The sequence below is a fragment of the Xyrauchen texanus genome, chromosome 40 (assembly GCF_025860055.1).
Source record: "Xyrauchen texanus isolate HMW12.3.18 chromosome 40, RBS_HiC_50CHRs, whole genome shotgun sequence".
Lineage (NCBI taxonomy): Eukaryota > Metazoa > Chordata > Actinopteri > Cypriniformes > Catostomidae > Xyrauchen > Xyrauchen texanus.
In genome coordinates, this window is record NC_068315.1 from 17,174,691 (window position 1) to 17,202,583 (window position 27,893).

General features: G+C 41.3%; 1 protein-coding gene across 2 annotated transcripts in view; it reads left to right on the forward strand.

The window, feature by feature from the left end:
- The window catches only part of LOC127633296 (homeobox protein Mohawk-like), a 44,207-nt gene extending 16,619 nt beyond the window's left edge, over positions 1 to 27,588 (forward strand). Inside the window, exons 6-7 of one of the 2 annotated variants that reach the window (XM_052112308.1) lie at positions 22,696 to 22,729; positions 25,311 to 27,588. In XM_052112308.1, the coding sequence (XP_051968268.1) occupies positions 22,696 to 22,729; positions 25,311 to 25,506 (230 nt within the window). In that variant the 3' untranslated portion in view covers positions 25,507 to 27,588. The remainder of the gene's footprint in view (positions 1 to 22,695; positions 22,730 to 25,310) is intronic. The other variant, XM_052112309.1, reaches the window with a different exon arrangement.
- The last annotated feature ends 305 nt before the right edge of the window (positions 27,589 to 27,893 follow it).

Sequence of the window (27,893 nt, forward strand, 5' to 3'; positions counted from 1 at the left end):
TTAATGACATGGTAATAAAACAAACAATATATTGACTTAATAAATATATACAGTTGAAGTTAGAAGTTTACATACACTTAGGTTAGAGTCATTAAAACTAATTTTTTAATCACTCCACTGATTTCATATTAGCAAACCATGTTTTGGCAAGTCGTTTACTTTGTGCATGACACTAGTAATTTGTATAACAATTGTTTACAGGCAGATAGTTTCACTTTTAATTGACTATATCACAATTCCAGTAGGTCAGAAGTTTATATGCACTAAGTTAACTGTGCCTTTAAGCAGCTTGGAAAATTCCAGAAAATTATGTCAAGCCTTTAGACAATTAGCCAATTAGCTTCTGATAGGAGGTGCACTGAATTGGAGGTGTACCTATGGATTTATTTTAAGGTCTAACTTCAAACTCAGTGCCTCTTTGCTAAACATCACGGGACAATTTACATTTACATTTACATTTATGCATTTAGCAGATGCTTTTATCCAAAGCGACTTACAGTACACTTATTACAGGGACAATCCCCCCGGAACAACCTGGAGTTAAGTGCCTTGCTCAAGGACATAATTGTGGTGGCCATGGGGATCGAACCAGCAACCTTCTGATTAACAGTTATGTGCTTTAGCCCACTACGCCACCACCACTAACTGAAAATCAAAATAAATCAGCCAAAACTTCAGAAAAAAATTATTGTGGACCTCCACAAGCCTGGTTCATCCTTGGGAGCAATTTCCAAATGCCTGATGGCACTACGTTCATCTGTACAAACAATAGTACGCAAATATAAACACCATGGGACCATGCAGCCCTCATGCCGCTCAGGAAGGAGACAAATTCTGTCTCTTAGAGATTAATGTAGTTTGGTGCAAAAAGTGCAAATAAATTCCTGAACAACAGCAAAAGACCTTATGAAGATGTTGGAGGAAACAGGGAGACAAGTATCTATATCCACAGTTAAACAATTCCTATATCAACATAACCTGAAAGGCTGCTCAGCAAGGAAGAAGCCACTCATCCAAAACCACCATAAAAAAAGCCAGACCACAATTTGCAAGTGCACATGGGGACAAAGATCTTACTTTTGGGAGAAATGTCCTCTGGTCTAATGAAACAAAAATTTAACTGTTTGGAGGAAATAGGGTGAGGCTTGCAAGCCGAAGAACACCATCCCAACCGTGAAGCATGGGGTGGCAGCATCATGTTGTGGGGGTGCTTTGCTTCAGGAGGGACTGGTGCACTTCACAAATAGATAAGGAAAATTATGTGGATATACTGAAGCAAAATCTCAAGACATCATCCAGGAAGTTAATTCTTGGTCGCAAATGGGTCTTCCAAATGGACAATGACCCCAAGTATACCTCCAAAGTTGTGGCAAAAGGGCTTAAGTACAACAAAGCCAAGGTATTGGAGTGGCCATTACAAAGCCCTGACCTCAGTCGGATAGAAAATTTGTGGGCAAAACTGATAAAGCGTTTGCGAGCAATGAGGCTTACAAACCTGACTCAGTTACACCAGTTCTGTCTGGAGGAATGGGCCAAAATTACAGCAACTTATTGTGAGAAGCTTGTGCAAGGCTTCCAAAAACATGTGACCCAAGTTAAACTATTTAAAGGCAATGCTACCAAATGTTAACAAAGTGTATGTAAACTTCTGACCCACTGGGAATGTGATATAAATCATTCCTTCTACTATTATTCTGACATTTCACATTCTCAAAATAAAGTAGTGATCCTAACTGACCTAAGACAGGGAATGTTTTCTACAATTAGATGACAGGAATTGTGAAAAACTGAGTTTAAATGTATTTGGCTAAGGTTTATGTAAACTTCTGATTTCAACTATATATAAATATAGTCCAGATGGACAAGAAGGTGTAGAGAAATCTATCTCTACTGCTTTTTTCTCTTCACCTTTTATGACTGAGCATCAGGGGGCGGGCCAATGATGTGTTGATGTAAACTTAGGTGAACTCTGTATGTCAAAAGATCAAGGAAATAAAATATTCCTCATGTTATGACCCCTTTTTTTGTCCAAATACACTGTATGTATTCTTTTTATTGTAAATAACACATTCTTATTCAAACACCAAATTTTATGCACAGAAACACAGCAAACATTTCTCAAGAATCAAGTGAGATATTTCTCTCTCTCTCTCTCTCTCTCTCTCTCTCTTTTTCTGAGAAGTAACCTCTCGAAACAGCCATCATTCCTTTGCTCCATCCTTCAAAAAGTAGGGAGGAATGACTGAACAATCCAAAAGACAGGAGGCTGAGGCCAAGATTTGCTGCAGACTCTTGGTTGCAATTGTCAAAATGGTTTCTCATCATCCATCACCAGAGCGAGAGAAGAGAGAACGAGAGAAGAGAAAGGTGAAAAAAGAGAGATGAGTAAAAGGAGTAGGAGAGGAATAAGGAGAGAGAGAAATGAGGGACGAGCTGGAAGTTGAGGGATGAAAGCTGAGGTATTGTGAAAGAAAGGGGAAAAGGTGAATCAAACTCAGTAAAAGCAACATAAACCTGGGATGAGAATATTTACAACTTTTGTTTTGACCTATTGTAATAAGATATACTGAAAAATACAAAGAATTGCCTGTGTGAATAGCTTTATATATGTATTCTTGGAAAGTAAGTAAATATCCTTTTGTAGTAAAAAAAAAAAAACTTTTGACTAGATATATAAAACAGAGAGAATGTTTTTCTACCATTCCCGAGTGAAACCTGCTGGTGGTTAAAAACTTTGTGGAACCATTAGAAATTCATAAACTGATGGCTGAGCAAAATAAATCTGATTCTGAGATAACCGTGGAGGAGCTGTGCGAGGTAATTAAGGCCTTGCTTACAGGCAAGTCTCCGGGCCAGATGGCTTTGCCACTGAGTTTTTTGATCTTATGCTACAGAATTGGCTCCACTTTTGCTTGAAGTTTAATTGTTGATTCTGTGTAAAAACTGTTAATCAGAAAAACAAATATGAACTCTCAGCACAGTTCTGTGTATAAACTGCTCTTAAGGTCAAAAGCAATATATCTTGATAAATGGCTAATAGTCCAAGACACACTCAAAAGTGTGTTTGGATTCACATTGATGTAAGTGGTGGCTGTGAGTGGTAGAGGTGTAAACAGACACTTGCTGCTCTGGCAGCTTGTACTGTAAGTGAGAATGGATTGCAGATTGGGGAAAAGAAAAAAATGGATGAATGAGAGAAAGAGAGGCTTTTAAATTGTCAACTGAGAGACTCCTGCAGTCATAGCATCAGAAAGTAGAGCTGTGTGTGTGTGTGTGTGTGTGTGTGTGTGTGTGAGAGAGCGTGTATTTATCACTTTGTGGGGATCAAATGTCCCCATAAGGATAGTAAAACCCGAAATTTTTGACCTTGTGGGGACATTTTGTTGGTCCCCATGAGGAAAACAGCTTATAAATCATACTAAATTATGTTTTTTGAAAATGTAAAAATGCAGAAAGTTTTCTGTGAGGGTTAGGTTTAGGGGTAGGGGTTAGTCAGTATAAAAACGACTCGGTTACTAACGTAACCTCGGTTCCCTGAGAGGAGGGAACGAGTATTGCGTAAGTAGCTTACGCTATGGGGAAAACTCAGTTTCTCGAGAAATATTGAAGTCTTTATGTAAAACGCATTGCAGCTGCACAGCAGACAGCAATGAGCGAGGCAGCTCGGTCATTGGCTGTGCTGCGGCAACTTGCTCGAACCAATGACGGGGCGACTCTGAACGCAGCGACCAATGAGCGCTGCGCGCCAGCGCTCAGAGCCCGCCAAGATGGCCGTGGCTAAGGCTATATATTAGGCGCCCCGTCATGAGAGTTCTTTAGGTTCAATCGACTGAAGCGACTGACCAAGCACAAGCACGGCAGCTTATGCAATACTCGTTCCCTCCTCTCAGGGAACCGAGGTTACGTTAGTAACCGAGTCATTCCCTTTCGAGAGGTCTCTCCTATTGCGTAAGTAGCTTACGCTATGGGAACACCATGCAAAACGCCGTGCGTGCTGACTTCGCTCTATAAAGCCAGAGGCAGATGCCTGAGCCTTAAAGCAAAGTGATTATTCAACGAGCCGCCAACGGCGAGCTATATAATGGGATAATACAGAGCCTTTGCCCCAAAGTGGCCCATGGTGGGGTGCTCATTGTAAAAACACAAGCACATATCTTATGTACTGATTTTTCTATTTACTGATATGCATAAAAACTCTCTAAGTCAGTCAGAGACGGACCTTATAAGGGAGGAGATAATGCTCAGCATATACGTACTCCAGTCCATACTACAGTCAGGCTGATAGAATGTTGGAATGCAATGAGGGGACCTGTAGGTTATAAAACCTGATAAATGTCGAAGGCGAGGCCCAGCCTGCCGCCGCACAAATATCCTCAATGGGTATCCCACTCGACCACGCCCACGAGGAGGCCATGCTCCTCGTAGAGTGAGCTCTGACGCCTAAGGGGCATTAAAGGCCCTTGGCTTCATAAGCCAGCCTATAGCATCTACTATCCAGCCGATATTCTTTGCTTTGAAACTGCGAGACCTTTAGTGCGGCCGCCAAAGCATACGAATAATTGTTCCGTCTGTCTGAACGGGGCAGAACGCTCCAAGTATACTCTGAGCGCCCTGACCGGGCAGAGTAAATTAGCGTCGCTTCGCCTGCTGGAGACGATAGCGCTGCCAGAGATATCACCTGTACTCTGAAGGGTGTGGAGAGCACTTTAGGAATATACCCGTGCTTTGGCCTAAGGACAACTCTGCAGTCATTAGGTCCAAATTCCAAGCAAGCAGCTTGATGACAGCGCTGCAGGTCGCCCACTCTCTTGACTGAGGCGAGTGCCAGCAAGAGCGCAGTTTTGAGCGAGAGCTGTTTAAGGTGCACGGTTCGGAGAGGTTCGAATGGGGCACTCTTGAGTGCGTCCAGGACCGTGGCCAGGTCCCAGATCGGTACCAAGGGGGGGCGAGGAGGGTTCATCCTCCTAGCGCCTCTTAGGAAACAAATGATTAGGTCGTTTTTCCCTAATGAGCGTCCTTTATCAGGATTGTGTGACGCCGCTATGGCAGCCACATAGACTTTGAGCATGGAGGGTGTGCGGCCCGCCTCCAGCAGCTCTTGCAAAAAGGCGAATACACTTGGTATCTCGCATGATTTGGGGTTCAAGCTCTTGGTATCACACCAGTCACTGAACACTTTCCACTTTTGGGCATATAAGCGCCTCGTAGAGGGCGCTCGCGCCTCAGTGATGGTTCTCAACACTCCGCTGGGGAGGTTCTCTGGAACCCGTTGAGGGGCCATGCATGAAGCGCCCACAGATCGGGCGGGATGAAGAATCATCCCGCTGGCCTGCCTGAGGAGGTCCAGCCTCAACGGAATCGGCCATGGGGCAGATTGCATCATCTGCATCAGATCTGGAAACCACGCCTGGTTCTTCCAGAGTGGGGCTACCAGGAGCACTGCACATTTCACCTCCCTGATCCGACTGATGACCTGAGGTAGCATCGCGATCGGGGAAAAGCATACAAGGGGCGGCTCGGCCAGACTTGGGCGAGCGGTCCGTGCTCTTTGAGAAGAAAAGAGGGCAGTGCGCATTTTCCTGGAGGCTAAGAGGTCGATCTCTGCCTCGCCAAAGGTTTGCCATAACCACTGAACCGTCAGGGGTGGAGAGACCATTCTCCTGGGAGAACTTTGTCTCTGGACAGCATGTCCGCTCCCTGGTTCAGGACGCCTGGCACATGCGCTGCTCTCAGCGAGCGCAGGTTGTGCTGTGACCATAAGATGAGCTCCCTGGCCATAGAGTGCAGGGAGCTCGACCTGAGTCCACCCTGGCGATTTATATACGATACTACCGTCATGTTGTCCGCTCGACCAGGACGTGTTCGCTTTTCAGGTACGGAAGCAGGGCTCTGAGAGCCAAGGCGACCGCTTTCATTTCCAGACAGTTTATATGTAGGCGCTTTTCCGGGTTTGACCAAAAACCGGAGACAGGCCTGCCCTCCTAAGGGCCCCCCATCCTATTTTGGAGGCATCTGTCGTGATCATTTTTCTCCGTGTGTTCACGCCCAGACTCACGCCGGTTTGATACCAGTCGACGGCCTTCCAGGGCATCAGGGCTTTTATACAGCCGTGATTCGCTCTGATTAAAAAGTGGCCCGAGAGCCACACGTGAGTGGGGACACGGCTCTTGAGCCAGCGTTGGAGAGGACGCATGTGCAACAATCCTAGCTGGAGTACAGCTGATGCCGAGGCCATGAGACCGAGCATCCTTTGAAATCGTTTGACGGCGCGCGCCCGCTCTGAATGATGTTGCAAGGCGCCGAATAGCGAGTGCGCGCTCTGATGAGAGGAGCGCCGTCATCTGCACTGAGTCTAGCACTATTCCCAGAAAAGAGATATTCTGGCTGGGGGATAGCATGCTCTTTGCAAAATTGATACTCAGACCCAGGTATTCTAGTTGGCTGATAATCCAAGATCTGTGCGTCGTTAACTGACTCTGATTGTGCTAGGATTAGCCAGTCGTCAAGGTAATTCAGTATTCGCACTCCTCGCTGTCTCAGGGGAGAAAGTGCTGCGTCCATACATTTCGTGAATGTACGGGGGGCCAATGATAGGCCGAATGGTAGTACTGTGTACTGGTATGACTGTCCCTTGAAAGCCGAATCTCAGAAATGGCCTGTGATGAGGCGCTATCGAATGTGAAAGTAAGCGTCTTTCAAATCCACTGATAGAAACCAATCCCCGGGCTAACTTGCGCGAGGATATGTTTGGTTGTTAACATTCTGAACGAGCTGAATCATTAAAGCTTTGTTCAGATGTCTGAGATCTAGGATGGGGCGGAGGCCACCGTCCTTTTCGACGAGAAAGTAGCGGCTGTAAAAACCTGCCTCGCTCATAGAGGGAGGAACAGTTTCTATAGCCCTTCTCTATCAGTTTGAGCACCTCGGTGCGTAGAACATGTGAAACATCTTTCCTCACTTTCGTCTCGACCACCGCTGAAAAGCGGGGTGGTCTGTGAGCGAATTGAAGCGAGTAACCGTGTTTTATTATGTTCAAAACCCATTTCGGCATGTCGGGATTTTTTCCCAGGCTTTTGCTCGCGACAGATATGGGCTGAATGCTGGCTGGGGACGTGTCGCAGTGACGTATGGGCCCTGCCGGCGAATTGCCTTGTGCTAACACTGAGCTTACAGCTCTCAGAGGCGCTGGAGCCGCTGAGCAGCTTTGTTGAGTGCCGAGTGCAGGGGTGCGTGTGAGATTACAGGCACGCCGCTATCTCCGTGAATGCTCGCAGCATGAGCTGGAGAAATGTTTGAAACTGTATAGACAGTGTTTACGGGTGGGGGTGCATACATTGTAATAGGCACGCGCGCCACTTTCATAAAGCTTCCCGTTCTTAGCGGGAGTTTCTTGGCTCGCGTCACATCTGTGATGCTCGCGGCATGAGCCAGAGAACTGTTTGAAACTATGGGCAGCGCTTATGGGTGGGGGTGCATATACCGTAGTAGGCACGCCGCCATTTTCATAAAGCCTCCGCTCATGGCGGGGGTTTTTGGGCATGCATACAGTGTTTGTGTGTAGGGGTGCATGCATGACAGCAGGCACGCACGCTACCTTTATAGTATTTCCCGCTTTTACTGGGGAAGTGTTTATAACTGTGGGAACAGTGCTTGTGTGTAGTGGTGCATACATGACAATAGGCACACAATCCACATTTATGGGGCGTCCAGCTTGAGCTGGGGAAGTATTCGGCACTGTTTGGACAGTACTGATATGTGGGAATGCGCACTTTAGTGTGGACACGTGACCCCTTAGTGACACAGGCAGAAAATGACTCTTTTTGTGATTTCTGTGTGTTGCCGTTAAAACGGCGGTTGAATGCCAGTGAGCGAAGTTCTGTGACTGGCCCATTGACTGCTGTACAGACATTTCCAGCCGCCTGTAAGGGGACTGGGTAATGTTTTACACGTTTTGGAGAGAGTGGTCCGGCTTTTGCGAGACACGCACTCTCTCTTTTTCTTCCTATGGCTAGGAAAACTTATGAGGCTCCGGGTTCAGCACGATCTTGGGCCGAGGTCCCCGTCGCTCAGGCGGCTGCTTTCGGTTAGCGGAACGCGAGCAGCGTCGAGTGTCCGTTTCAGGTCTGGGCTGGGAGACGGGAGGCGCCGCCCTGGCTCGCTGCTGCAGCTGAGGCGGTCTCTGGCGGCTCTGTGACGAGCTGGAGTGCTTGGGCAGGAAGTGACGCATAGCCTGCGAATTCTTCCGGGCTTCAGTGAAGCGTTCAGCGAACTCTTTTACCGCCGGTCCGAACACGCCGCTTTGAGCGATAGGCTCGTCGAGGAATGGCGCCTTATCCGCGTCCTTCATTTCTGTTAGCGTCAGCCACAGATGGCGCTCAAGGACAGTCAGGTTAGCCATGGCCCGGCCGATGGATTGGGCGGTGGCCTTTGTGGTTCGCAGGGCTACATCAGTAGCGCTGCGCAGGTCCATGAAAGCCTCAGGTTCAGGTCCAGACTCGTCCATGGTGCGGAGAAGTTTGGCCTGATAGACCTGCAGAACATCCATGGAATGAAGCGCTGACGCAGCTTGGCCGGCGGCGGCGTATGCGCGACCGGCGAGAGCTGAGGTAGATCGGCAGGGCTTCGAGGGATGAGAAGCTTTGGCTTTCCATCCAGCGGTGGAGGGTGGGCACAGATGGTTGGCCATAGCCTCCTCGAGGGGCGGGTTCTCGTAGCCTCTTTCTCTTGCGCCGCCCACCGAGGAGAGCGAGGAAGAGAAAGAAGGCTTCAAGCGAGCAGAGTGCGGGCTTTCCACGACTTTGTGAGTTCGTCGTGAACTTCGGGAAGAAAGGGGAGGGTCTCTGTCGAGGGCCTGCCGGCGCTCTTGCAGGAACCACTCGTCCAGCCGGCTGCGGGCGGGTTCTTCCGGAGAAGACCAGTCGAGCCCGAGGTCTTCCACGGCTTTAGACAGGATGCGGACGATCTCTGAGTCCATGCTGGTGCCCCTGCTCGTGTCCGCTAATGTCGACGGCGCTGGGTCGAAGGCCAAGCCCGCCAGTCGCCGGATGCAGCGTCAATGGAAAGGCTGTCATCCTTTTCACCGTCGTCCCCTGACGCGCCGAACGAGACGAGACCCACCGCTCTGGAGGGGTGCTGGTCTGCCTGCGTGAATTGAACTGGCGGCAGGGAGTCCTCGGGTGGTGGTGAAGCACACGGGGACTGGCCTGGCGTGACATCACTGAAGTCCTCGTGCTCTGGCGGCCTCCGTGAGTGGCGCTTTTTCTTGCGCGGCTCGAACAGAGGGGATGGCAGCACGGTGGTAGCAGGCTCGTTCGCGGCGAAGGCGGCAAAGCGAGCGCGCAGCTCGGTGAGGCCCAGGGAGTCACATTCGTCGCATCCACCTCGAGTGAGAGCAGCTTCTGCGTGGTCAGGTCCCAGGCAGCGAGCGCAGAAAATGTGACGGTCCCCGTCAGGAAGAGGGCACAGGTCGAAGGCATTTGAAACAACGCCTCGAATTTGCTCTTTCACTAAAGGACAAAAAGCGTCGCAGAGGCGAACACTTGCAAAGTAGCTTTTAGTAAAAGGATATCAAGGTGATGCGCGCCGGATGGCGTAGCAGAAGGCTTTGAAGGCGGCTGAAGGCGCCGGCGTCCTCGTAGCAGTCCTGCTGTAGGCTTGTCGACGACGGGTGAAAAGACTCCAATAATCCGGAGGATCCAGCGAAGAGAAGGTCTTTGCTGAAGGAGATTAAATCTAAAGAACTCTCATGACGGGGCGCCTAATATATAGCCTTAGCCACGCCCATCTTGGCGGGCTCTGAGCGTGCGGGCGCGAAACGCGCTCATTGGTCGCGCGTTCAGAGTCACCCCGTCATTGGTTCGAGCATGTTGCCGCAGCACAGCCAGTGACCGAGCTGCCTCGCTCATTGCTGTCTGCTGTGCAGCTGCAATGCGTTTTACATAAAGACTTCAATATTTCTCGAGAAACTGAGTTTTCCCCATAGCGTAAGCTACTTACGCAATAGGAGAGACCTCTCAAAAGGGAACCATTATGTCTATTGAAAGTCCCCATAAAACTTGGAAACACAACGTGTGTGTGTGTGTGTGTGTGTGTGTGTGTGTGTGTGTGCGTGCGTGCGCGCGCGCGCGTGTGTGTCTGAATGGGAAAAAGAGGCAGTTTCACGAAGTTAAATTAACAGTTGAAAACAGAAATTAGAAAATAAGAGTTTATTATAAAAATATGTGAGAAATAGAGAAAGAGAGAATGTGCATGTAAGCAAACACTGAAGGAACATCATTGCAATTCATTTAAGTCTGTCATTTTGGATCAAAGTCCAAAATCAATATTTAGTTCAGAAAACACTTACAAACCCCTGACAAACACTGTTTACACTCCACTCACTGTTCTTTTCCTAAGGTTTCTGTGGAAAGCAATTCTGTATTTATCTCTGGGCAGAATTAACTTGCAAAAAAACATACAAATGCTCACACACTAACTCTCAATGCAAGATCAAAACAAGATTTTCCATTCTGCTTTTTGAAAAACAGCAACATCATTTGCAATTATTTACAAAGATGTTTGCTTTTATTCACATTTTCCATTTTGGAATGACACTAAAGCTGAGCCAAAGCTGAATTTTATTGGAGTTGAAAAAGGTTTGCGGTGCATTGATGAAGCCTTATCTTTTAAGTCTGATAACACTTTACGTAAATGTTTTCAGCATGAATCAATCTCTCTCTCTCTCCTTTCTCCCTCTGTCTTTCTTCATTATTTACAGCAGGGTGTAGATACCGGTCAGTAATACCTCAGTGGCGAGCTATGGCCTCACGTTTGAAGTCTGTTTGTGGGACTTATATTTACTGATAGGTTAAGAGGTCTGAATCATTTGTCCAGAAAATGGCACATCCACTCTCCCAATAACTATTTCCATGCCCAGAACAGGAAGCCAATGGATGACCTCTTTTTCTTGTTAATATGGTCAAGATTTTGAATTGTTTTTAGAGATGCCCTGGTAGTACAAGAAAGAAAATATTCACAATCTCCCACAGAGTCTTTCTTGTCAGTGTCAGAACTTAAAGGAATAGTTCACCGAACAATTTAAATTATATAACGCTCATGTTGTTCCAAACCTGAATTACTTTCTTTGGTGGGACACAAAAGGATATATTAAGCAAAATGGTAGCCTCAGTCACCATTCACTTTAATTGGAAAAAAGATTCAATGAAAGTGAATGATAAGTCATAAGAATGATCTTACATTCTGCCTTGCATCTCCTTTTGTGTTCCACCAAAGACTGAAGTCATACAGGTTTGGAACAATATGACGGTGAGTAAATTTGACCTTCTCCATCAGTTTGAGTAACTTTTCACATTTCGAGTTTTGTGCACTTAATTAAGAAGGAAGATCTAAGCTTTCTAGCTATGTAATTATTATGTTTCTACTCCAAACCAGTGTAGATATAATCCTTTAAATGCTTTTCTTTTTTACTTTAGTGCATAAAACTCAAAATGTGTTTCTGGGACAAAGTGACCCAAAATTATGGAGCAGGTCACAAATGATGACACAATTTTCATATTTTGGAAGAACTATACCTTTAACTCTTTGTCAAGGGACTATACTTGCTCCCTGGAATTGATTTTCAGGGGCATATTTATATTTTGGGGGGCATATCTGTTTTCTAACCATATAAAAACACACATGTCATCCATTTGCATCAAATACATCAATTGAATAATTAAAATAAATTCTCATTCTAGACAATTATTGTTGTATATTTTAAATTCAAATCAATATCGAATACAGAAGATATAAATAAAGGCCAAGGTATTATAACACACCAAAAAAAAATCATTTAGATAAATACATATTCTATATTTGCCTAGAGATTATGTTAGATTATTTACAATTCTACAGTCTATACGTCTTTCTATTGTCACAGAGCAGAACAGAATACAAAATTAATCTAGTGTCCCCAAAGACACTAAACCCATACTAAACCCCATCTCTAGAAAGGCATAGAATGTTATGAAATATATCAAACGCTAGAAAAGACTGAATTTTTAGACCAACTTTTTAAATATCTGGGACATCTTTGGCACTTTCTAGGAAATTATGCTAAACTTCTGACCCTGGTACAGTTCTGTTATTTTGCTGGTGGAATGTGTGTTTGGGTGTTTACTCTGACTTGTAAACACAAGATGATGTGAGGATTTGAAAACTCCAGGCTTATTATTCTGTGATCTCACATGCTGAATCTTGGGCCACTGTTGGCAATTGCTTTATCTTGGCTGTCACAATGTAATTGAATTTGTCACCTGCTGTGCAGACCCACAGAAATAAAAATTAAAAATGAATTTAAAAAATGGGATGAAATTTGCCTTAAAGGGATAGTGCACCCAAAAATGAAGCAGAACACAAATAAAGATTTTTAGAAGAATATCTCAGTTCTGATGGTCCATTCAATGCAAGTGAATGGTGGCAAGAACTTTTAATCTCCAAAAAGCACATTAAGGCAGCATTAAATAAATCCATAAGATTACAGTGGTTAATACAATATGATATGTGTGGGTGAGAAACAAATAAATATTTAAGTCCTTTTTTTACTATCTCCACCTTTGACCAGCCCTGACCAGTACGTGGTGATATGCACAAAGAATTCAAATCCCCAAAAAACAAAAGAACAATGTGGAAGTGAAAATTAAAGATGAGATTTATAATAAAAAAGGACTTCTCCCTCAAACCTATTGCTTCTGAAGACATGGATTTGAACACTGAAGTCATGTGGATTACTTTTATCCTGTGCTTTTTGGACCTTCAGAGTTCTGTCACCATTCACTTGCATTGAATGGAGCTACAGACTTGAAATATTACACATCTGAGAATTTTTTTGGGGGGGTTGTGAACTAATCCTTTAAGGTGAGCTTTGCTTTTTATGAGCGTTACTATGGACCTCTGTCTGTCTGTATCTCTCTCTCCATCTACTCCCACACAATATTGCCACTGTTTGCTTGCTCTCTCTGTTCGCTAGTCAAAGCCACAGCCCAGAACATGTCACCAACCTCAACTCAGTGTGATCCATTACAGATTAATGTGCTGAGATTTAAAGGCTCTGAGGAGGTGCAGTCCAACACTGTCCAGACGATGTTGTGTTTTTCATAAGGGAGAGTTTGTGGTGTTTTTAATTAACACTAGAAAATTTTGTGTACAGATCTGTTCATTCTTCACTCTTTTGTTGGGCCTCATGCCTCGTCCAACTACACTGACCCAGAAACAGAGGATATTGTGGATATTTATAGTACAATGATTACTGATAAACTTGAATGGAATGGAGAGAATGGAAGAATGGTGTCAAAAATGGGGCTGAAGGTCTGCTCTTTAAAACAATACAGTGAATGAAACCTCAGCAATAATTACTGTATGATCTGGTAAGGCATGGCGAAACAAAAACCAAGACATTCACATCAGAGAAGAGAGTTGAAGAGAGAAACGGGATAGAAATGTTGACACAGGAAATAGTCAGAATACATTGGATCCAGATGTCAAACTAAGACAGTTTGAGATGGATTTATCTAGAGAGTGACCAGGAGATACGGGCACTTTGAAAAGTGAGAGAGAGAGACAAAGAGCAAGAGAGAGGATGCTGAACTGGGGCGTGCCATGCTGGACAGCTAGTGAGGGTAGTGTTTGCAGCAATGAGGCCACAGACATGCCAAGTTAACACCTTAACATCATTCACAGACCTACAGTGACATTATTAAAGAGCTATGTCCATTTTTCTTAAGTGCACATTGGATGCATTGGGTAAAAATGAGAGACCAATAAAGGATGATGTCTGTCTGAAAATGGGTAGAACCCATTTGTTTTCCTTAAATTTTTAAAAGCTGTGAAATGTGACTGTGCAGTGTCATAAACCAGTAAAAACAGGCAGAGAATATAGTCATATATTTTATTGGTCAACTATCTTCTCCAGAAATATCATGCTGGGAGAGCTGCAATTAACGATTATTTTAATAATTGACTAAATACTAAATATTCTTATATGCAAGATCTATTCTCTAAAAGCAAGTCTAAATATCTTATATGCTGCTTCTCAGGTGAATGCATCTTTTTTTTTAAAGGATTTTTAGGCATTTTAAAATATTTGTATTTTTAATATTATATTGAACATTCTCAGCTAAAAAAAATTATATTCTGCAGTATTACTGCTAAAGAAAATGTACATTGTTTTAAAAGGAGTTTTAGATATTATTTTTGGAAAACAAGCCAAAACAAAAACAAATGTAAAACATATTTTGTTGCAGTGTATAATGGGGTGAAGTCTACCCTCTCTCACCTTTCTGTTCACTTCAATCCATCTTCAACGCACAAAAAAATGAATTCTCTCATTAATAAAGCTGCATATTGTCCTCATCTTCATGATAAGAAAAGCACAGTGACACATATATTATGATTCAATAAGTTGCGAGCCATCACGTTATAATTTAGCTGCATTAAGCGTACACGCTTGAGGAATGAGCGTCCCCGCACGAGAGGCTCGAGGGGCAGAGTCGATGGGGCTGAGGACCAAGGTGGTATAGGGGGCCCTGGACCATGGAGAAGAGGCGGGTCTAAGACATGGCATGGAGCGGACTGTGGTTTGGCTGTGACATGGCATGGAGAAGTCTGGGGCCTGACTGTGACGTAGCACGGAGCAGACTGAGGCTCGGCTGTGATGTGGCGTGGTGCAGGCTGAGGCTCAGCTGTGACGTGGCCTGGAGCTGACTCTGGCTCGGCTGTGACATGGACTGGGGCAAAGTCATGGAAGGCGGAGCCGTGGATAACTTGGAAATTACCTCTGTGGTTCTGAACATAGGCAAAGACTTGGAGACGACCTCTGTGGTCGTGTACGTGGCAGAGTCTCGGGAGTGACCTCTGTGGTCGTGGGCATGGGCAGAGTCTCGGGAGCGACCCTTGTGGTCGTGTGCATGAACTGAGTCTCGAGAGCGACCTCTGTGGTCGTAAGCATGGACATAGTCTCGGGAGCGACCCTTGTGGTTGTGGGCATGGACTGAGTCTCGAGAGCAACCTCTGTGGTCGTAAGCATGGACTGAGTCTCGGGTACGACCTCTGTAACCGTGAACATGGGCTGAGACTCAGAGAAGAAATCCCTTCTCCTCCTCCTCCGTGAGGACATAGTTGGCAGTGCAGGCTCTGGGACAGATGAGGCAGGCAACATTGGCTCTTTGGATGCTGGCTTAGCGGCCATGACGTGGAACCCTGGCTCGGCGGCGGCCATGACGTGGAACCCTGGCTCGGCGGCGGCCATGACGTGGAACTTCATGAAGTTCACTTTGCATTGCTGGAATCCTCCAGGGGTTGATTCCCCTGACGAAGATGCAAGAGCCAAACTACTGGGTCCATATTGGGCGGTCAAGTATTCTGTAACGTTATGGCTGGCAATGGCAATGAAGATGGCAAGATGACATGAACTGAAGAACCCAAGTGCAGTTTATTTACAATCGTGAAACCCTAACTCAACACATGAACTAAACTAAACATAAACATGGCTTGGGCTTGGGCTTGGGCTTGGGCTTGGGCTTGGGCTTGGGCTTGGGCTTGGGCTTGGGCTTGGGCTTGGGCTTGGGCTTGGGCTTGGGCTTGGGCTTGAACATGGCTTGGCTACATATACATACATCAATACTAGACACCAGACAATAGCAAACATGAGGGCTTAAATACACAGACATGGGGGAACATAAACCAATGATCAAACAGAACACTAAACAAGATAACAAGACTAATAAACTAAAACCAATTACAAACTAGAACTAATAACAAGGTAATCAAACAATGAACCAATGAAAACAAGACACATGAACATGGAGGGAAAACAGGACATCACATGACTAGGGAAACACATGACATGAACTTTTCAAAATAAGAGACATGAAAAACAGGAACCAACAGAATAAACATGACAGGTCTTTTCAGCAGGGTTAAAAAAGAATGGACAATTAGAGATGACGTAAAGTATTAGAAATGACGTTTGCTATCTCTGTTTGATAAACGTTTTTTGTTTTATAATTGTAACATCATCTGCCAATTGTTTGCTTGTTGCAGTAATGTTGACAATGTCTGAATCAAAACATGACCACTTTTCTTTGTTCTACATGTCTGATTGCTTGGAAGCAGCACATGTCACATTCAGTTACAAATGCGCTTTCACTGATGAAGGTTGACGTCTTTTCCATTCTCATCTGCATGGCAGCTCCATAGCCAGAAAACCATGACATCTTGCCCAGATTCCACATGTCACTACGCAGCTGATAGATGCATGATCAAATGACAGAACTAATGAATGGATGGATGGAGGTAGATTTCCAGTCCCAGTCTGGTTTGACATGCAACTGTAGTGGATGCCAACCATGATGCCATTCTGTCTGTTGTGATTGTTCATTGAGAGTTTGCACAGAAACAGACCTGTCTGCAGCATGTAACACACTCGTTCATGCTGTCAATGCCCATTCTACCCTGCCTACAGTGCTGGGAAGTAACAGTTTACACTAATATTGTAATCAGATTATACAAATACAATAATTGTAACTAGATTAAATAAATACTCTGAATCAAATTAAAGTTATGGATTTCATGATTACACATTAATCATGCAAAGGCAGTAAATTGCTCATAATTTAATGATTCCTCTAATTCTTTTAAAATATATAAAAAATATATATTCTACAATTCTAGCCTACAATTGATATAATTTCAGTAAGTCTTCGAGTGTTGTTGAGTGGAGGGTGGGGATAAGATGTAGGGTTGTACATGTAGGCCTGATACTAGACACCAGCCATAAATTGGCTGAAGATGGAGCAGTAATACGTAAATGCTGAACCGGTTGCATTAGTGTGATAAAGATTTAATTTCGCAAATTGCTTTTACTTAAAAATTTTTACATAAATGCGCTTTTGAGGCAACTTTTTTTTTTCATGATGTTGATTCAAAAATATAACTGGGCTGCATTTCCCAAAAGCATCGTAAACCTAAGTAGATCGTAGAAACCATCAGCGCCAACGGTCTCTACGATCAACTTAAGATTGCAATGCTTTTGGGAAATGCAGCCCTCATCTATTACCACACATAGATGGTAATTGTAATGCCATTTGTAAAAACATTTTAAGTGCCTTTTTCATTTTACTCAAAAACAGACAAATAGCAAGTAAAACACACACACCAATTGTATCAATTCTTATATTTTGTATTCTAATATAAGTGTTTTCTTTAATGCATTTACTGAAAGCAACATTATGTTAAAAAGTTTATCCTACTCAAATGCATGTGACATCAAATAAACAATGTCATAAGTAATCCAAAAGTAATCCAGATTATATTACTTTCAAACTGTAATCCAAGAGACTGTTACTGATTACAATTTTAGTCATGCAATTTGTAATCAGTACCAGATTACAATTCAGAAGTAATCTACTCGACACTGCCCGCCTGTATAGTTTTTCTACTATATTTTATACAGAACAATTCAGTTTTAACATTTTATAATAAATTAAGAAATATCACACAAGTAAGGGTGTTGATGTTCTAAATGTCAGTCCAGCTGTGATTCGGCCATGTAGAATTTAAGTTAATTACAGCACTCTTGGAATGCTGCTTGTCCAATCAGATTAGAGCACTAGAACTAACAGTGGTAAATGGCCACATCCACACTAATATGTTTTCATTTGAAAATGAGTTGATTGCTATGTTTATGCCTTTCATACCCTTCTGAGACCTGAGCATTACTGCTGTGTGCATTTTCCATTTAACTTTTTGATTGGTAATTAGTAGCACCTAATAAACATGGAAAAAAATCTTTTTTTGAAGAGCAAATAAAAATGTATGTCCTCAGTAGCGGTTTTTGCAAACCGGACGTTGAGATGGCCCCCACCCCTGTAGGAAAGCTCTGAAAAAACTGTGTGAGATGACTTGTTGTTCTGGGTATACGCGTGAACATGTCATTTTCAGGTCTCTCATATTGGTTCATGTTAGTATCTGCCAGGTTTGAGTTTGGGTTTGTAATTTATGAAAAAATATATAGGCCTTCCAAACTTGTTTCACTCACACGCTCAGATACATGCGAACGGATGAGTTAGGGGTAGTTTACACCAAATTTATTTTTGAGTGCATCTGCTCTGTTTCTTCATTGTTTTCCTATGTAAACGACGAACGTCCTTGACTGCTGCACCACGTCTTGGTGTTTCTTCAGAAATCATAAACCTGTACCTGTATGAGGACTAAACTGTGAAATGAATACTAAGCTTTAGAAAGTCAGATTTGTTTGAATCAAATTGTTTATCATATTTCTAGGAATGTTGGTTATTCATGTGTTTGAGAAGTTACATTACAGCTGATATTCTGTAAAGATGCTTTGGAACAATGTGTATTGGGAAAAGAACAAATAAAAAACTGCACAAATTCAAAAAATCTTTGACTTGATTTGACTTGTTACAATATTTTTTTGTATTTTCTTTGGCAACAAAACCTCAATGTGAAAAACAAACAAATGATAGCCAGTGTTGGCTGTTGTAGCATTATACTGGCAATACTGCCATTGCCTGTTCATAAATGCATTCTTTGAAAAACGATGACGTTAGAAAAACTGAAAAGAGGTTACAAACTAAGACGGGTTAGTGTGGACTTAGCCTAAGTTTTATCAGTCAAAAGCTAGCCTTGCACTCAAGAACTTTTGAGCGAAATCCCTGTTCTGTTCATCTGGCAATCTTTTTCAATCCAGGGACAGAAAGATCTTTGTGTTACTGTGTTAGACAACGAGAAGGCAATTTTCTCTCATAAGGTAATTTCTGCACCAGATTCATGTGATTACTTTACTGACCCCAGTTCAGGGTGAGAGGACTCGCCAGATAAATCTTTAATAGGGGTGGTTGCAAGGTCTAGTATGATTTCTGCTTAGAGGAGCAGTATTTGTACCGTGGGGTTCAAAATCTTGAGTCCACATTGAAAATATGGGATTCATAAGCTGATTTAAACCTGGAAATAAAGTTTTAGGATTTTGAAAATTTTTAAATGTTATGGTGTAACATGAAAAAGACATATTTCAGATTCTGCACTATTTTCTAGGTCACAAATCAATTCAAATTCTGGGTTTAATACATGTTCAAGTCAATTGACAGTATTTGTGGCATAATGCTGAAAAGGTTACAGTGAGGCACTTACAAAAGAAATTAATTGGGTCCGTTTTTCATGGGTTTAAAGGCAGAAATGTGAAGCTTATACATTTCTAAAAGCACTTACATTGATTTTTCTGTTAAAACTCATGTTATTATTTTAGCAGTTGTTTAAATTGTCATCTTTAGGGTTTACAATGTTACGTTGTCATGGCAATGAAGTTGTCAAATTTGATATAACTTTACAAAGAAAAGGTTAGTAAGCTTATTAAAATCACCAAATCATTTTTGAGAGAGTATTGTAATGTTTAAGGATTTGCCCCATTGTACGTGCCTCACCTCTACCCAGATTTGTGCTTTTTTTTTTTTTTTTTTTTTAAGAAAAGGAGGAACAAGTCAAAAGTTATTTTTGCTTTAAACAATATTATGGCACAAATGCTGTCAACTGAGCATAACTTGTATTGATTCCGAAATATACCTTTACAGAAAAATGGGGACATGCCAAATTCATCTTTCTGAAATGTATATTAATCACAGTGGGTGCTTCTCATTTCTTGTAATCAAAATGTTTTATTAAATCATACAAAAATAAAGAAAAGCAAAACATACATATATATAATTTTGACCAACAGCTCTGGAGATTTCAGTCTTTCCCTGTTCAAGTAGATAGGAGCTGTACAGCACTTGCATGACAGAAAATGGTTGGCTGCTAATAAGACCACTGAGTAACCTGATTGCATTAAAGAAACTTTGGTGACAGTCTGCCAGACATCAGAAAGAAGTGTGTATTCTCTTTATTTCTCTTCATCATTCTCTTTTTTCCATATTCCAATGATTCCATCTGTATCTATTCTACTCTGCTGGTTCATTTACCTCTTTTACTTCCTCTCCTTTATCTCTTCTATTACCCATCAGGAGATTCATATGTTATTTAGAAAATTATATACCATAACAGGCCTTGATTTAGGAATGAGATGAGGGCAGAATTCCCTGGGTGGGTTATAAATCATTGTTGTCTTTGTTTGTTAGGGTTGTGGTTGTCATTATAAACCAGTCCTACAACTGCCAAGAAAGTAAACAGTGGGCTACTATCACTACAGTAATAATGCCAGACAATGTATTACATGTATTACAGTAGCTCAATCACACAGTCTGAACGGTGTCCAAATCAAAGAAATATTCAGCCCTGGGCTGGTATTTTTTGGACTCCATCCCAGAATTTTGACAGTAGCAGTTTCTAAGCAGTCTTTTCTGTTTGTATTTATTGTTATACAGTCAATAAATGAACACATCTAGAGAGACAGTTACAAGAATGAGGTAATGGCAAAATTGGAAGAACTGAATATTGAAAAAAAATATATATATGTTTAATGATACATGACGCTAAGGACTAATACAGTACAAAGAAATTAAGCATTGTGGCAGGAGTGCTATGACGGTGGTTCTCAACTGGTTTTGCTTTAGGACCAAGTTTTTACATTAGATCTCAACTTCAGTTTAATGAGTAGTGGCCAAAACTATCATACAAAATTTAACAAAATGTCTTTAACCCTAAAAAGAACAAGAACTTAAAGTTACTTTGATTAAATGAATGGATTGCTTTATTCCAACACATTAGGGCCCAAGTACTGTACATTTCCATATTTTGATTCAAAATTTCACTTTTATTTTCAATTTCACAGCTTGTAGAAATAATGAAAATATCATTGAACATATAGGAACATTTGCCTCGAGGTCAGCTGCCTTCTCAAAAAATGCAGCTATGTTACTTTTAGATGAAGGTTGTAAGTTGATACCAAAGTACAAAGTCACGTGCCCTTACAGAGACCCCCCTTTTCACAAAAATATTGCTCCTTTCCCAAAAAGACTCTCAAATGTTTGTATCCACCAGGATGCAAAAACCTTCTTAGGGTTAGAATCAAGCAATGAAAATATCAATATTACCATGAACTGCAATTGTTCAACAATCTGTACAATTATTAATGGGACATTAGCTAAATAGAATTTTTTTTTTTGGGGGGTTAAGTGTGAATTTCATTGGTTTGATACTCTTTTCAGCCATTAATTTTCTGCTCAAAACTAATTGTGGTGATGTTTGACATCCTCAACTAAAGATACAAGAAGTATTTTGTCTGACTTCAAAAAAGTTAAAAAGAATTTTTATTTTTTGCATTTAGTATTTTATTGACCCTATTGGAGCAAACCTACAACCCATTTTTGGGTTGTGTCCCGCCATTTTGAAAAACAGTGATATTGACAGAAAGAAAGAAAGAAAGAAAGGAAAAACTCTGACTGAACAAGAGAGATCGAGTGATATCCCGACATAGGACTGAAGAATGCACCATAGAATTCAGTCATCACATAAACTGTGTCGCCCCAATCACACAATCTAATTCTTTCTTTAATTGAACCCCAAACACATATGTGAGTATTGAGAGGGGATTTGGGCCACTTTCTGGCAAGATAGCTCATTATCAGTAGTTTAAAGCTATTAGCAAATACATAGAGCACAACAGGATATATCAGTCTCACGCCAGCCTCCACTGCTAGCCCCATTCTCAACATCTAGTTGCCAGTCACCACACATGTGAATGGCTTTTTAAGAAAAACAAGATTAATACTGGCTCAGACGAGGCATTGGGGATGATTAGGTGCTGTTTGGCCCTGCAGGTGTCCGGGCAGCACTCCAGTGTCCATTCCGGATCCAAGGGTTGTGTGCAAGCAGCAGCATTTGGGATGGGATGAGGTGAAACAAGAGAAGTTCCTACCTCAGGGGAGATCTGAGATATCCGGACTAATGACATGGGATTTAACTCCATGGACAAGCAACAACCTGGATCTACAGTAGATTCAGAAAATGATACAGCATCTTTAAAAGTCATCCCAGATTAAAATGTGATACATGTGAAACCATAGATGTCCTGTCTGTCCTAACAGCCCTTGTCATTGCAAGGGTGTGCTGTTTTTTAATTGATTTTTCTTGTGTCCCAATGTTTGTTTAGCTTCGCATGCATGAGTGACACATTTTTAAGACTGTGTCAAGATAAAAATTGCCATTTTTAAGAGACCCCTTCATTCAGTTTCATTCATTGTGCTGCGTCTAGTTTTTCAACGCAAGAATGTGTTAGTTCATCTGAACACCCCTAGGTGTTTTCATGTAATTGTAAAAGTAGATATGCAAGTGTGGATTTGCATGTGGGGTAGAGGAAATCGTGATTATCATTAAGTAATTAGCCTTAAATGTGTGTTGTTGACCTCTGCATTCAACAAATAACATATTATCATCGTGCCAAGCATCTGGGTATGGAAGATTCCACCATTTACATGGTAAATGGAAACGAGACAGAGCCTCTAGCACCTCTCTTCCTCTCTGTTAGTGGACCATTTCTCCAATTGCTCAAAGCTTTAGGTAGCACAGATCTACACATAAAAAAATTTCTGAATGTTTACTTATGGTCTTTCTCTCCTTCTCGCTCTTTCCCTGCTTGTCACATATGTCAGTATTATGATGTAGTGTTTTGTTATTGACACTGGCTTTGTTCTGTGCTTGTATTAACAGAGACTGTGGAGCATGGATCAAATAAATGCGACAGGTGCGTATGATTACAGTTGGCAAGCACAAGTAGGGTGCCATTAACATGTTTGTCTCATCAACACCTCCTAACTTTGCTTACACATGCAAAGAACTGCCTCATTGTACACGGCATTGTTTTGAGCATCACCGTCATTGCGTTTTGAGTGTAGAATATTAAAGGGATAGGCTATTTCAGCCAAAAATAAAACTTCTGTCATAATTTACCCAAACTCGTGTTGTTCCAAACCAGTATCACTTCTTTCATCCACAGAACACAAAAGGAGATTTCAGGTAGAATGTTAGCCTCAGTCACCATTCACTTTCATTACATATTTTTCTATACGATGAAAGTGAACGGTGACTGTAGCTGTCATTAACTGTCTCCCTAACATCTTCTTTAATGTTCCACAGAAGAAAGTAATTAATTGGGGTTTGCAACAACAGGCGGATGACTAAATAATTACATAATTTTCATTCTTGGGTGAACTAACTCTTTAAGGATTGTATATGCCATGTTGAAAATCTTGATTCACATACTGTATGAGTGTTGCAAGATCATTCTGTTGTCTAATTCTGCAGAGATCCTAATTTTAAAACATTGCTCACATTGACATCTGATTTATATAAAGTATTATTCAGACAGCAAAAGAGCAGACCAAACTAGATATTCGCCATGTACTCAAGTGGCACTGTGCAAACAACTGAACAGCCAGTACACTGTTGTTAACAGTTTAGAAATATATATATATATTTAGCAAAAATAGGTAATGTGATTTTATTAGACCAGGTTGTTATTATGGTTGCAATCTAGTTTTGTTGTATCATGACAAGCATCACTGAAACTGCATCATATCTCCAATAGCCTGCATCCTTAAGGTTGTCTACCCCTGCATTAGAAATTACTTATAGAATGGGTATCAGTAATCAGTATACATTTTGACAGGAAAAATATGTTTTTTCTACTTGCAGCATCTTTCATAACATACATGCTTCAAATAAGTGCAGTAGTCCAAGGCCCCATTTCCACCTTGCATATTCGGATAGTATCTGGATATTCTTTAGCTGGATTACATTTACACCTTGCCGTCAAATGCGTCTCCACTGTGACCGGATAGAGATCCGATCAAAATTACCTGCGCAAAATGGCAAACGCTACTTACAAATTACATCAGAGACTTTGGCAACTGAAAATTCTCATTCTCAAAGTGAATTTTAAAAACACAATAATTCAAATGCACTTCACTTTAACAGACAACATTTTTAAATAAAAAACAAAAATCTGAGAGAGACATGAGCGAGTGGGGATTTAAGGAGAGAGATGAGATATTCCAAGTGTAATCCAATAGAATAATTCATGGCATATTGTTCGGGTGACAATACTGCAAGACAGCAGTGTTGATTTGATCTTCACATCATAATGGCTGAATTAACAGGAAAAAGGCAAGAACACACAACACAGTGTTTTAACAATGGATGAGTGCAGCCAAAGACTATTTAGTAGAGACGGACCACATCAATTAAAATGAATTGGAGAAATTGGATTGCTCAACCAAGAAGCTCTAAGTGGTCAACGGGTGTAGAAAGGAAGTCCCTTATTTTATTTTATTTTGTTCCTTTTATTTAATATGGTGTCTTGCTGGAAAATATAACTTTTATGTGTAAAGAACAGTAATGTATACTTGGTTTCTGGGTACCTTGCAATATCTGTTTTGTATTTAGAATGACGCTTGTCTGATACCTTTGTGTATTTCTGTATGGGAGTAGAGAGTGATGTGTTTTCTTGTTGGGGTGGGAAATAACTGTGACGATCTGAAAAAGTGTTTCTTTGTTAACTGTCTTGTATAATCAAAAAAGAACACATTGTTAAAAAAAAAGAAAGGAAGTCCCGTCTTACAGTTAAAAGTGGCATTCACCTTTTAAATACAGACATTGCCTGTCAATCAACTCGAGAAAGCGCATGTGCCTTAGCTATACAAGCCAAGAAAATTTTGTTTTTTAACATAATATGAGGTAAAGAAGCACAATTTATGATTCCAGTATTGTCAAATTTTATTGCTGATTTGAAATATGTTCTTTGATCGTAATATCGTTTATCAGTTTTGAGATTTTGGTCTTTCATTATTCAAGTAGATAGGAGCTGCACTGTCATAACTGGAAATAGCCTCCCGAGAGTGTTCCGCAGATGGCCGACAGTGGAATGACTTGCTAGAAAGGCTTTGCTGTAGCGTAACCTCACATAATTAATTACTTGGGTAGTTGTATCTGGCTAATGAAAACGCATTTGCATTACACTTACACCTTCCTTGAATGTGGTCAGAATCTGTTTCTGACAACCTCCAATAGTGGTTTCAGTGATCTGATCACGATCTTTCTCTTTGTGTCTCGGGTGCATTTACACCTGTCATTTAATGTTGGCAAGTGGAATCTGATAGCAATCTGATCACCAAAAACACATGTTAATACAAGGTGTAAATGGGGCCCAATATTTGCAGAAACTCTTGAGTTGTGTTGTGTTGTACAGTGTTGAAAGGAATTCATTCTACAGCCAGTGATCAGCTGTCAATAACAGGTCATCATTTTTGTATTTGCCTGTATGTCAGCAGTGGTACACGGAAGGAGAAGGGACAGGGGAAAGACGAGACATACTGGAGGGAGATCAATGCGGCCATGGCCCTCACTAACCTGGCTCAGCCCAAGGACATGGCCACCTCGGCCACCACCAGCTGCATCATCCAGAAATCTTCGCACATAGCTGAAATCAAGACTGTTAAAGTGCCTATCCTGCACAAATACTAGTGTACACAATTCTCCCTCCCTTTTCATGCACACATCAACAGAAGATCGCTCTCTTCTACATTTGGAATACATTTTTTATTACTTTGTGATACTGATAAAGAATCATGATTTTTAATTTTTTATTTGTTCCTTTGTTTTTATTGTTATTATAAGTATGATAAAGTGCCCTGAAGTATAGCACTTATTTGTTCATATGTTTGTGCATTTATTTTGGGTCGCACAAACATTTTTAATAAGTGTTGATGAATTGTCAGTAACGACAGTATTTCTGAACGAGACACTTTTGCAATGTTAACTTATTTTGATATTAATCAGAAATTTGTATTATATCGCACCAAAGTGCCTTCATGTATTCTCAAAAGAGAGATTAATGAAAATGTACGGTTAGGCTCTTCTCTGTATTAAATAAACCTTATTTAAATGACAGGGCAAGACAGGAAAAGGTTAGGAGTGTATATCACCCTTTTCTTGGCTTTTGTGTCCTTGCTGTGTACAATTCTCAGAGTGTACAGGAGTTGATAACCTTAACAAGAAATCAGCACACTTGTTAGTCACAAACACACCCATACAAATGTAAGGCCAATTCTGCATGTTTTGTCTTAATATTCCATGTGGCTGTGACTACGACATTGTTTTGTCTCTAAAATTGAAAACTTCAACTGTCACGTGCCAACAATATCCATGAGCAGAGAGATAAGCTCAGTCAGCCAACAATCACTAAGCAATGTAGAGCTACACAAACTCGACTGACCCCGTTAATAGTCTCAAGTCTCAACTCAACTTTGCATGAAAGATAGAGACAATGAAGGTTTTTATTGAGACAAAGAGAACTGTGACCCAAAAGGGATATTTATGAATCCGTTATCAGGGCTAAATAAAACATGGTGCCTTTTCACATTTCTGCTCAGAACAAGGTACCTCAGTGTGAAGCGTATATGACTTGGCCAGCCTTATTTTAGCTGCATTTTCTCTCAGCTGGTTAGAATTACTCTCAAATTGCTGTTTACAAGAAGTACGAGAGACGCTTCCATGTTAAAAAACAACCATAGCAGTATTACCACATCTCTGACTCAGTAAAGATTCAGAAGTTTTTGCAATCTGTTTGTTTGTCCTGCAGTTTCATCTGTTTTAGTTATCCGTTTTACATTTTTTGGTTTAACCAAGATGTGTTACTCGGTCTTGTATTGACTGAATGGAAAGAACCTTCATAAATACTTGTAAACTATGTTCAATGCAATGGTTATTACATCAGAACTATGGGTGCCAAGTACAAAATTTAGAGAAATAAAATGCAACGTTTGAAGTGAGTGCAGTGTTCAGTAACTGTTTACTTGCCTATGTTGTTTATCTTAAAAGGTACTGCTTGAATGCCTGAATGAACACTTTATTTGTGCCGTTTGGTCTTTTGTTTGAAAGTCTTCACCCATTTGTTGTGAGAAAGGCCAAAGAGACTTTTTCTAAAAAGCTGCATGCATTTACCCACTATGCATATCTGCAACCCATTCTTCACTGAATGCCTGAAAAAGTATTCATAAAAACAGCCATTGAGACAAAATTATACAGTACTGTACGTGTCTCTGTCTTCCTGGTCAGCAGAGCAGTTTTGTAAATTTCGAGTTTTCCTAACAAAACTGGGAGGAATGTACCATCACATCTGATCTGCTTTTCGAAATCTCATTTTATTCTAATTTCTTTCTCTGATCCATTAATATCACGTGGGAATTTGAGATTTCATTCAGCCTTTGCAGTGAAGAGAGTTTAACTATAGCCCTGTTTTTTCTTTACTATTTCTTTAATTCCGTTGCACAAAATGCACAATATGCACAAAAGGATGCTGACAGACAAAACACGTTATTTTGTGCACAAATAAGAACATCTTGAAATGATTGAGGACTGTTAAAAACAGAAAATTTTAATAATAGTATGTTTTTTGTTAAGTTATATTCATTTTTTATTTTAGAGACTGGATGTTTATCCAATGAAGGAATGCATAATATCTCACTTACTCTCAACATTTTCTTTTAATGTTCTGTTTTTCACCAGGAACCTTGTTTACTTCTGCAGAACATGAAATAAAAAACATTTGTGATGTAATGTTGCATGGTGTTTCAATAATTTTTGCAGTTCTGCACAAATCCTCTGAAATATTTCTTTGCAGAAATATGATCAGTGATATAATTGTGAACATTTAAACATTGTGTATCCATTTGTTTTTAATTTCAGTGATCCTTCTTATGAATAAATATAACCGTTTATCTTGAGTTTAAAATACCCAGATTCCTTGGAGAAATGTTTTTGCCTACTGAGTATGGATAATTCTCACAGCATTCAGACCAACTTAAATTAAATTTCACTAATTCATCTTTGTGGTTTGACCCGAGTTCAGA